This window comes from Trichomycterus rosablanca, chromosome 26 (genome assembly GCF_030014385.1).
Source record: "Trichomycterus rosablanca isolate fTriRos1 chromosome 26, fTriRos1.hap1, whole genome shotgun sequence".
NCBI classification, from domain to species: domain Eukaryota; kingdom Metazoa; phylum Chordata; class Actinopteri; order Siluriformes; family Trichomycteridae; genus Trichomycterus; species Trichomycterus rosablanca.
This window is the reverse complement of record NC_086013.1, coordinates 10,323,596-10,335,680: the sequence shown is the minus strand read 5'-3', so window position 1 is coordinate 10,335,680 and position 12,085 is coordinate 10,323,596. Positions and strand designations below refer to the sequence as shown.

The following is a 12,085-nucleotide window of genomic DNA, read 5'->3' as shown; positions in this document are numbered from 1 at the left end:
GAATCTTTTCCATCATGTTGCCACAGTCCAACATTGACTCTGTTTCGAGTTCACTCAGTGATATGTAAAGCACTCTGCCAGCATCAGGAAAAAATTCTCTGGTCTGATGACAATTAAGCTATATAGGCAGTAAGCAGTGAAAAACAGACTAAGAATTACCTGATTATATGTTTGCACTTGGAATGAACCCTAATCAGCTCTTTATATGTGATGAATGTTCACTGCTTAATGATAAGACTACCAACCTATAATACCTAGAAATTTTTATCACAAATAAGATAAGAAAAGTAACTTTCAGGATACTGCATAGATGTTACCCACTCAATAAAACTATTGCTAAAAAAAAAAAAAAAAAGGTTATAAATACTAAATGTTCATTTTGTCACAAATATTAAGAATCTCTTATTCACTTATTCTGATACTGCACATTTTGTTCATTCTTTTGGATTGATTTAAATAATTTTATTAACAGGAAAATTAACCATAATTTTACAATAAAAAATTAATTTATTCTATTTGGGATAATTAAAAGTGACATTGAATTCAGATAAGATTTATTTTGTCAATCGTCTTTTAATATTATCCAAATATCACATTCATTGTTGTAAATTATCCTTTATACAGTATCTTACATTAATACCTTAAAATGTTAAGGCAAAAAGTACCTTAACACTGCTTAAAAACTTCTCTCTCTTTTTTAATGTTTAAAAAATTATTTATTTGTATTATTTATAAATTCCTGCCTAGCTATTTTTATTTTTAGTTATATATTATTTTAGTTAGATATTACTTTATTACCTGAGCAATTTTGTAGTAAATTATTATCTAATTTTCATTATGTGCTTTATTTTTTGGCTGTGATTTGATGTCATCTTATGTATTATATGTGTTGTTCAATAAAGTTATAAATATAAATAAATATAAATAAAGTAAAAACATATATACACTGATCAGCCATGACATTAAAACCACCTCCTTGCTTCTACAAAACTCCAGCAGCGCTGCTGTGTCTGATCCACTCATACCAGCACAACACACACTAACACACCACCACCATGTCAGTGTCACTGCAGTGCTGAGAATGACCCACCACCTAAATAATACCTGCTCTGTGGTGGTCCTGTGGGGGTCCTGACCAAGGACGGATTAAGGATAGTCTGGGCCCCTTCAGATCTGAAGGATATGCTGCAGCGAGTGAGTTAGCCTTTAAAGTGAGCTCACTGTTGGACATATTGTCAGGCATGAAAAGAACATCAAATAGCTCAGTTAAGTGTGTGTATGCATTCAAACTGCTTGAAATTGCTTGTCTTAAATTTAAATAATTGCAAAATTGCTAAATTAATTTGTGTCTCTGCGCTTAAGAGAAATTGAACATAATAATTTTGAAACAATACAAATTCAGAAACATTAAGTAAGGGCCTGAATCGCATATTTGCAACAAAACGTCTGTTATGAAATATGGTAGCTTGCCTGGCAACTTGTAGGTCCCTAGAAAGTCAAGGAGCCATGGTAAACGACTTCTATGGAAGTGAAGGGCCCCATAGCAGGGGCCCTCGTGATCAAGGGCCCTCTAATGGTATGCCCTGCTCTTCCCTAGGGCCCCCTGGTAAAGGCTCTCATAACCAGGGCCCTCTAAAAATATGCCCCCCCTCTTTCCTAGGACCCCTAATAGCCAGAAGTCGAAGTCAGAGCAGTGCCACAACGCCTCATCCATTTTTATAAGGGGCCCAAAAGCATGGCTAGGGCCCCCAAAAGCATAGCTAGGGGCCCCAAAAGCATGGCTAGGGCCCCCAAGAGGCCCTGGGGTCAAAGTCCCTAATAGTCAGAGGATCCTTAAAATGGAGAGCCCTCGGAAATAAAAATATTGTGGCGCCGGCGAGCAGGAAGGATAGCGTCAGGGCCGCAAGTAAGCTGCCTTTGGCAGTTCACTCAGTGGTTTAGGGACAGACACCCATTCATACACACATACATTCATACAACAGACAAACATATAAGCTACTTACCCAACCCTCACCGCAGCCACCCCACTCCCAACAACGGGATACACGGCTACGGTGAGCTTAGACACCACTGCCGCAAGGCTTTCTGGGTAAAGCCTGTGCCGACGCTACACTATATTGTATCATAAATGTTGATAGGCATCGCAAAATATTTTGGGCCAGGGCCCCCCGGGGCCCCCTGACCTCAAGGGCCCCTGGATGCTGGCCCGGTCAGTAATCCAGCCATGGTCCTGACCAGTGAAAAACAGAGTAAAAGCAGGTTTAAAAAGTATGTAGAGAAACAGATTGACTACAGTCAGTAATTGTAGAACTACAAAGTGCTCCTATATGGTAAGTGGAGCTGATAAAATGGACAGTAAGTGTAGAAACAAGGAGGTGGTTTTAATGTTATGGCTGATCAGTATATATATACTGTATATAGCTCTTGTTTACAGGTTAAACAGCGGCCTCTAGCGTGGACGTCTGAAATTAAACATGTTATACACTTTTACCACTTGCTGTTTCAACCCAAATTTAGGTAAAACCAGAATCATTTTTATTACATATGATATATTTATTATATTATATATGTTTAATATTTTTAAACAACTGTCCTTAAATCGGCGGTCTGAGCAACACTTATTATGTAAGTCGGTCATTATGGCAGTGTAATATGCATACTAACCTACTAAATAGTGTGTAAGCTGAGCGCATGGCTAATAGAGGCGATACTGTTTATTCATACTCAGTAGTAGGGAAGTATGCGAAGTATGCGGTCTGGAGCGTCGCCTGTAGCTCCACCTTCTCTCTCATTTCTGTTAAGGCGGGCGATTTTGAAACACTGCAGTGGTATTGAATGAGCTACACGGACTCTAGAAAGTACTTTTATTTGACATTAAACAATTGAATTGTAATTCATTTGTATATTGTGTTCAATTCGACGCGAAATTATTATTTGGTTTCGGTTTATTTGGTTGATTTAGTTTGCAGGATGAGCAGCAGCAGGACACCGCGACCTGTTAGCAGCGGTCAGGGTAGCAAGAACAACAACATTAGCAGTAAGTCGTTTATCTGTTTATTTTCATTTCTTTGATTTTAACTACACAGACATGTCATTTAAATGATGTAGTATCATCTAACAGGAGTAGTCGTTTAATGCGCCAGTTATTGCCGCTTTCGTTCGTTTTTGTGAGCTACGTTAACTCATTCTGAACACTAGCATACTACCGTACTACATAGTATGTCAAATTATTTCACTAAGAATAGTGTCCATACTGCTTTGGCGTACTATCTAGTGCGGTAGTATGTAGTATTTTCACCTTTCCAAATGCTATAAGATGTTGTGGTACTAAATTTGGCCTGAAATGAAAGTACCTACATACATAGACAAATGGTTCTATTATATTGATAAAAAAAAAAGACATTTGAGTTCTTGTGTACGTTATTGTATGATTTCTAAACATCAATGTCAATTGGATCAAATTGTACATACAGCAACTTATTGATTTGCTGCTATATAACTTTGTTGTCCTTTAATTCCTTGTTACGGATCATAGTTGACATACTAAGAGAGGGGGGCGGCACGGTGGCTAAGTGGGTAGCACTGTCGCCTTACAGCAAGGTGGTCCTGGGTTCGATCCCCAGGTGGGGCGGTCCGGGTCCTTTCTGTGTGGAGTTTGCATGTTCTTCCCGTGTCTGTGTGGGTTTCCTCCGGGTGCTCCGGTTTCCTCCCACAGTCCAAAGACATGCAAGTGAGGTGAATTGGAGACACTAAATTGTCCATGACTGTGTTTCACCTTAAACTTGTGAACTGATAAATTTGGTGTAACGAATAACTACGATTTCTGTCATGAATGTAACCAAAGAGTGTAAAACATGATGTTAAAATCTTAATAAATAATAATAATAATTATTATTCACTATTTATGTAACATCTAACATATTAGTACTAGTGCAGTAATATAAGCTTAGACACCTGACAGTACCCCATAAAGTGATGTACTATATTTTACATTATGATTGTGGTCCACACTTTACCGACTATAGCTTATTTATTGATTCTTTATTTCATAGAAACAAATGGAAGCAGCCCACCACAAAGGAAATCTGCCCGGCTGTCTGGGAATGAAGAAAACTTGCCTCCTAAAATTGAGGTGAGTAGATGTTACAAGTGGAGCCGTAATCTATCTGTCTTTGTGAGTGTGTGAGTGATTTTTAGCAGCATGTTATAAAAATCTTTGCAGTGCTGTTGGGTCCTTGAGCAAGGCCCTTAACCCTGTCTGCTCCAGGGGTGCTGTACAATGGCTGACACTGCACCCTGACCCCAGCATCCAAACAAGCTGGGATATGCAGCAAAAGAATGTCATTGTACTGTACACCTGTATATGTATAAATGACAAATATGGGCATTCTTCTTTTTCTAGGTTCCCAGTGTGCCTGTTAAACGGTCCATCCTAGTGCGAAAAATTGCACCAAGGAAAACCCAGGTAAATATAAAAACAGGGATTTAAAATTAGCAGCGCTTTTCCATGCAGACTGCACCGTGCAGACGATCTTATATCATTTAATTTAAAACTGTTTTTACAGATTACATCAGAACCAACCAATGAAAATGAGGAAAGATCATCCATTGTTGGCAGAAAAAGATCCAAAGGCTCGAGTCCAAAACAAGCCGAGACGACTACATCCAAGCCTACAGTCCTCTCTCCTATTCAGTCCCCTGCACCCCCTCTTTCTCGGTCCAGTTCTGGGAGAAAAAGATCAAAAGGCTCGAGTCCAAAGCAAGTCGAGACGGCTACATCCAAGCCTACAATCCTCTCCCCCATTCAGCCTCCTTCCTCCCTTCCTCCTAGATCCAGTTCTGGGAGAAAAAGATCAAAAGGCTCGAGTCCAAAACAAGCCGAGACGACTACACCCAAGCCTACAATCCTCTCCCCTATTCAGCCTCCTTCCTCCCTTCCTCCTAGATCCAGTTCTGGGAGAAAAAGATCAAAAGGCTCGAGTCCAAAACAAGCCGAGACGACTACACCCAAGCCTACAATCCTCTCCCCTATTCAGCCCCCTGCATCCCCTCCTCCTAGACCCATAGAACCAGAGCAGGACCCCGTGTGGTCCAACAAAGTCCGCCGCTCGTACAGCCGCTCGAGCATGAATGACCGCTCTTTCGAGAGCCCCAAACCTCAGTCCGCCTCATCCCCCTCTCGCCGGGAGACGCTGTTCGGCTTCGAGAAGCTTCAGACCCCTGAGGTGATCCGTAAAGCCGACGTGTCAAAGGGAGCGTCGTCTTCTATTGGTGTGGGATCCTTCAACCTGTCGGCAGCTAACGACAGTGTCTGTAACACGCCAGAGCCTGACCTGAACATCCCTGGTGTTTGCTTGGTAAAGAAGAACACTCGGAGGAAGAGGGTTCAGCAGATAAAGGTGAGGGAGGAGGTCATCTAAATGTCATGTGCACGTTGTCCATTTCATCAGCTCCATTTACCATATAGGAGCACTTTGTAGTTCTACAATTACTGACTGTAGTACATACTCTCTACGTTTGCTTTCACCCTGTTCTTCAATGGTCAGGACCACCACAGCAGGTATTATTTAGGTGGTGGATCATTCTCAGCACTGCAGTGACACTGACATGGTGGTGGTGTGTGGATCAGACACAGCAGCGCTGCTGGAGTTTTTAAATACCGTGTCCACTCACTGTCCACTCTATTAGACACTCCTACCTAGTCGGTCCACCTTGTAGATGTAAAGTCAGAGACGATCGCTCATCTATTGCTGCTGTTTGAGTCGGTCATCTTCTAGACCTTCATCAGTGGTCACAGGACGCGGCCCACGGGGCGCTGCTGGCTGGATATATGTTTGGTTGGTGGACTATTCTCAGTCCAGCAGTGACAGTAAGGTGTTTAGCACAACACACACTAACACACCACCACCATGTCAGTGTCACTGCCACTGCAGTGCTGAGAATGATCCACCACCCAAATAATACCTGCTCTGTAGTGGTCCTGGGAGAGTCCTGACCATTGAAGAACAGCATGAAAGGGGGCTAACAAAGCATGCAGAGAAACAGATGGACTACAGTCAGTAATTGTAGAACTACAAAGTGCTCCTATATGGTAAGTGAAGTTTATAAAATGGACAATGTGTGTAGAAACAAGGCGGCGGTGTATATACTTATCATTTCATTCTGTGTTTTTCTTTGTAGATGTCAGAATTGGACGTTCTAGCTGCACAGATGAATGCTGAGTTTGAAGAAGCTGAGTGTTTCGAGCTGGTGGTGGAGTGAAACCACACAACAGTTAAACAGACAACAGAGTCAGATGCACACACACACAAACAGACTGGACTGTAACTGATCTTGCCTCGGTGTATCACATGAGCGCATTGCTTGTTTTGGCGGTCATCTGTGTAAACGACATTAATCAAGTTTGCTTCATCTGTCCTCGGGTTAAGGTTGGAACAGAACGGAATAAGCCATTGCATTAGGGTTCACTTTGCTCAGGCATTTACTGGGATATTTCTGGCTTTTCACTGTCCTTTTAAGCAAAACAGTCCAGATCTGATTTATTTAACTGCTGTTATACTATATGGCCAAAAGTGAATGGACACACCCGCTTATTATCGGGGTCAATTATTTTAGCCACACCTGTGAGCACAAATATAGGACAAATTTTGCTTCCAATTGCAACAATTTATGCACTTAGCCAGGTCTTTAAAGTCATGGCTTGACTCAGATCTCACAAATGCTTTGGAGAGTGAATTGACACAATTTCCCCCCTCTCACACACACTTCAAATTAACATGCTGGCCAGTCCCATATTCATACATATGGTTTTGGAAGAAGGTGTCCACCTACTTTGGCCATATAGTGTTTTTTTGTTTTGTTTGCTATACTGATGTACACTGATCAGCCATAACATTAAAACTACTTCCTTGTTTCTACACCGTGTTAATTTTATCAGCTCCACTTACCATATAGAAGCACTTTGTAGTTCTACAATTACTGACTGTTGTCCATCTGTTTCTCTACATACCTTTTTAGCCTGCTTTCACCCTGTTCTTCAATGGTCAGGACCGCCACAGAGCTGGTAGTGTTTAGGTGGTGGATCGTTCTCAGCGCTGTGTTAGTGTTAGGTGTGTTAGTGTGTGTTGTGCTGGTATGAGTGGGTCAGACACAGCAGTGCTGCTGGAGTTTTTAAATACCGTGTCTACTCAGTGCTGAGAATGATCCACCACCCAAATAATACCTACTCTGTAGTGGTCCTGGGAGAGTCCTGACCATTGAAGAACAGCATGAAAGGAGCTAATGAAGCATGCAGAGAAACAGATGGACTACAGTCATGTATTTTGCAGTGGCAGTTTTAAGAACGTCCAATCCACCCTTCTCTTCTAGAAAACTGGCCAGGTCGGTAGCTGGATGACTGTGCCAAATAAACAACCTAGAATTGATTTTGGCTCCACCTGTAATAGTAAAACCAGAGAAATTGGTACGTTTTCAGTGCTATGTCAATTTTTCCATATATATTTACAAACCATATATCCTGAAAAGTTGAGACAGTTTATAAAATGCAATAAAAACTCGTGATTTGTTAATTCACTTGAACCTTTATTTTAACGTTGTAGAGACTATGTGGCCAGGCGACCACATACTTTTGACTTTTGCCTGTGTCCTTTCATTCTCTTTGCTGGAGGGAAACCTCACTCTTATACAGTCATTGATTAGTAGGGAAGCTAATTTTGTGGTAAACAATTGCTTATCGATCAGTTTGAGGGGGTCTGAATAGGAAGCTGAGGCTTAGAGAACCCATTAACAGGACTGTTAAGCTCTGACTCAGCTTCAGGGTTTATGGACGGGCACTCTACAGAGATAACTGGTATATTTGAGGAAGGGTAAGCTAAATGGACTGGGGAGTCACCTACTTGCTGTTGAAACAGGGACTCCCAATCTAGTTCAGGAATGTCCAAACGATGGTCCGCTACTATTTTTGAAACGGCTAGAAATAAAATTAAAGTTGGGCCACTATTAAGCAGGTTCAAAAAACCGTTTGTACTTCACATCTTATTTCCCTCTCCCTAAAACGTTAGCGTTACACCTACACCGATCAGCCATAATATTAAAACCACCTCCTTGTTTCTAAACTCACTGTCCATTTTATCAGCTCCACTTACCATGTAGAAGCACTTTGTAGTTCTACAATTACTGACTGTAGTCCATCTGTTTCTCTACATATCTTTTTAGACTGCTTTCACTCTGTTCTTCAATGGTCAGGACCAACCACAGAGCAGGTATTATTTAGATGGTGATCATTCTCAGCACTGCAGTGACACTGACATGGTGGTGGTGTGTTAGTGTGTGTTGTGCTGGTATGAGTGGATCAGACAGCAGCGCTGCTGGAGTTTTTCAAATACCGTGTCCACTCACTGTCCACTCTATTAGACACTCCTACCTAGTTGGTCCGCATTGTAGATGTAAAGTCAGAGACGATCGCTCATCTATTGCTGCTGTTTGAGTTGGTCATCTTCTAGACCTTCATCAGTGGTCACAGGACACTGCCTACGGGGTGCTGTTGGCTGGATATTTTTGGTTGGTGGACTATTCTCATACCACTAACACACCACCACCATGTCAGTGTCACTGCAGTGCTGAGAATGATCCACCCCCCCAAATAATACCTGCTCTGTAGTGGTCCTGGGAGAGTCCTGACCATTGAGGAATAGCATGAAAGGGGGCTAACAGACAAAAAAAAAAAGGACTACAGTCAGTAATTGTAGAACTACAAAGTGCTTCTATATGGTAAGTGGAGCTGATAAAATGGACAAAGTGTGTAGAAACAAAGGTGGTTTTAATGTTATGGCTGATCAGTGTAAACTGGTGGGTGAAATCAAAGATAGATCATTAGTCAAATAAAAAGGAAGCGTAATTGTTAGTAATCAAGTAGGTCTGTTCGATTTTGTGTTTACATATTTTTTACTCCATCTGGCCCCCAACAAGAAAAGTTTGGACACCTCTGGTCTAGTTGAAGTTCTAGTTAAGGGGGGCTGGTTTCTGTGCAGGTCATTGGACGTTCTCCACACCAAAAAAGTGCCAGAAAGTTGTAGCATGTTATTAATTTTGTTGCCAGCTTGGGTAATCAATCCATCAAAGTCTTATTATCGGCCGCTCAGGTGGCGCAGCGGTAAAATACGCTAGCACACCAGAGCTGGGATTTCGAATACATCGTATCGAATCTCAGCTCTGCCATCTGGCTAAGCTGGGCGGCTACATAAACAACGTTTGGCGATTGTTCATCCATGCTGGATAGGGACCTCATAACTGATGCAATTACAATCTCTGCTGGCTGATTGATGGTGTCTGCACAGACTAGAGGTATAATGAGAATCAGGGTGTGGCTCTCTGTGCACAAGTCTGATCTGCATATAAACTCACCTTGTGCAGGTGAAAAGATGCAGTCGGGTACGTGGGGCTTGAACCGGCAACCATCTAATTTACCCTAACAACTGAGCTATCACTGCCCATTACTTTGATGGTAAATGGAAGCGAATCCCTGCAGTTAAATGCCCATAAGAGCGGAAGCTGTTATAGCAGCAAAAACGGACAAACTGTAAGCTTGTTTAGAACTATGTGTGCACTAGTAATTCCCATTTAATTTCACATTGATATTGTACAGTTGAAGGTCAAGTGAGACAGTCACAGATGAACAAATGCTCGTTGATGAGAATGCACTGTGGCATGTTTGTAATTCAGATTGATTTTCAATAGTTCCACCAACGATATAATTCAGTCCCCTTGACATAATTTGGTTAAAAGATCAATCATAACCTCAACAGGGAGCAAATTCAGTGTGTGAAAGCCAATACTGAAAACGTGCTCTGAACTTTGGGGGGATTTGTTAGTGTTTGTTGGAGTGTTTTTAACCAGAGTTGGGGGGAAAAAATCCAAATTGGCACCTTACGTTGGGAGGGAATTTGTCCGTCCGGTGTGAGAACCACTAAAACACATCTTCTATTAATTATAAACTACTGAAACGTGTTACACAATAAAGCTTTTTAAGATTTTGTGACAATTTTTTGAACAAATCTAGCTTGCCCTACCCAGATTAAGATTTTCCCAGATTATGTGAATCCTTTTACAATATCATGTACGGTAGATGGTGAAAGACCTAAATTATTTGCAAGTCTGACAAGTCTATCAAGTTTTGAACTTACAAAGACAAAGAGTCTTTGATGTGTCCTTTTAAATTTAATTATGATACATTCACTGGTACCATTTCACCTGCTACTTTTCACTCTATTTTGATATACTGTCCCAGAATTGGGGTATGTATGCTTGAAAAATAGACATATACAGTAGACCCTTGACTTACGAATTTAATTGGTTCCGAAGGGCTGTTCTTAAGTCAAAATGTTTGTTAGTTAAACCTATTTTTCCCATAGGAAATAATGTAAATAGAATTAATCTGTGCCAGACCTCCCAAACCACCCCCTTACCTAACCTTTCTAATGTCTTAAATGGTCTTTTTTGTTATAAATACAAGTATATTTTCCCTTAAATCTTAAATTATAGAATAGATAATACTGTAATAAACAATAATAAATGATACACAGTTGTACTGTACATAAAACACACACCACATTTCAGTACAGTACGTGTTCTGTACCATACACTGTAATACATTAATAATAAGTAATCTTCTTTTTATATAAAATGTATCTACCAGACACAACAATAACTCATATTTCTCTATTATTTCCTTCTTTATTTCAATAGTGTTGTATTTTGTAGGTGTAATTGCACAAAAGAAAGAATACTTAACTTAGCCGAATTCCTTCTTCTCTCTCTCTCTCTCTCACTGTCCCCTCTGTCTGATACACAGTGACACCTACTGGCAGGAATAATTATACAACAACAAATGTAATAGATTTGTTCATTTTCTCACCACTACGCTTTCTCTGCACCTTATTTGGGGCAATTTTAATATAGAATTTTACAAAATATAAAGAAAACACCAAAAAAACACCGTCCGCTGTCCGAATGTTCGCTCACTGTATATATATATATATATAGAGAGAGAGAGACGGTCGGAGTTAACTTGTTCGTGATGTCACGTGTTTTGCAAATTTCTGTTCGTAATCCGAAATTTGTTCGTACGTTAAGTTGAAACAGATCGTTCATAACCCGAAATATTCGTGTGGTAAACCGTTCGTAACTCAAGGGTCTACTGTACTTTGTTTGACTCTATAACTCACACCTCTAATCTTCCTAATCTATTAAATGAAAGACTTGTGTCATGGATGACAGTCATTGTCTTAATTAAAAATAACTTTAATTCTTCATTTAACTTCCAAAGATAACATTTCATTAAACAGTAATCACTTATTATAAATATACTTTTACACTCTTTTTAGGACTGTAGTTTAAAGTTGTGACATGTGCAGCGTTGCTGTGGCTGCTTGAGTTTGCCAGGGGCGTTTATTCAAGCCGGTCAGGAACTATTGACATGTACATGGGTTTCTATTGGAAAATCACAGACAGGAAATAGCAGTGCGGTGAGAACTGGGGTCAACACGGATAGAAAAGTCGTGATGGTAGCTGTTTTTCATTCCTCCTGATCCTCCCAACTATGTTGCAGTGTTGGGATTATCAGCATTTGTTTAAAGTGAGCTTCTTGTGATAGGTCTTGTGGTTGGGATATCTTGAAGCAATTTTTACAGTTTTATTCCACGATTGAGGTAAGCCAAAATGTGTTTCTTAATTTTGCTTAATTACTTTATTGTTATATTTATTATAAAATAGGATTAGTTGTGCTCCAGGTTCATGAAATTGTTTTAGCAACACTTTTACCTTGAAAGAAAAGAAATACAGCCATTCTGATGCATTAATTAATCAATGAGACAACTGAATAGGTGCTCCAAATGGTGTTTTTTTTAATTAACCCTAACCCTTACCCCTAACCCTAACCCTGTTTCCTCTCCTTGGGTCTCCAAGAAAAAAAAGATAGTTACTTAAAGGGCGGCACGGTGGCTCGGTGAGTAGCACTGTCACCTCACATCAACTGGGTTTGATTCCCAGGTGGGGCGGTCCGGATCCTTTCTGTGTGGAGTTTGCTTGT

The 12,085-nt window shown here is 40.5% G+C and overlaps 1 protein-coding gene across 1 annotated transcript; it reads left to right on the top strand.

Moving 5' to 3' along the window:
- The first annotated feature begins 2,803 nt into the window (after nt 1-2,803).
- Nucleotides 2,804-6,917, top strand: cdca5 (cell division cycle associated 5). The gene is made up of 6 exons (XM_062988849.1): nt 2,804-2,858; nt 2,963-3,037; nt 4,053-4,132; nt 4,403-4,465; nt 4,566-5,399; nt 6,181-6,917. The coding sequence occupies exons 2-6, from the start codon at nt 2,971-2,973 to the stop codon at nt 6,259-6,261; spliced, it is 1,125 nt and encodes a 374-aa protein (XP_062844919.1). The 5' UTR covers nt 2,804-2,858; nt 2,963-2,970; the 3' UTR covers nt 6,262-6,917.
- The last annotated feature ends 5,168 nt before the right edge of the window (nt 6,918-12,085 follow it).

Excerpts from the sequence above, each read along its gene's own strand:
- cdca5 (XM_062988849.1), top strand. The coding sequence starts at position 2,971 with ATGAGCAGCAGCAGGACACCGCGACCTGTTAGCAGCGGTCAGGGTAGC. Across the intron at positions 3,038-4,052 it reads CAAGAACAACAACATTAGCA|AAACAAATGGAAGCAGCCCA; the intron begins GTAAGTCGTTTA and ends TTTATTTCATAG. Across the intron at positions 4,466-4,565 it reads TTGCACCAAGGAAAACCCAG|ATTACATCAGAACCAACCAA; the intron begins GTAAATATAAAA and ends CTGTTTTTACAG.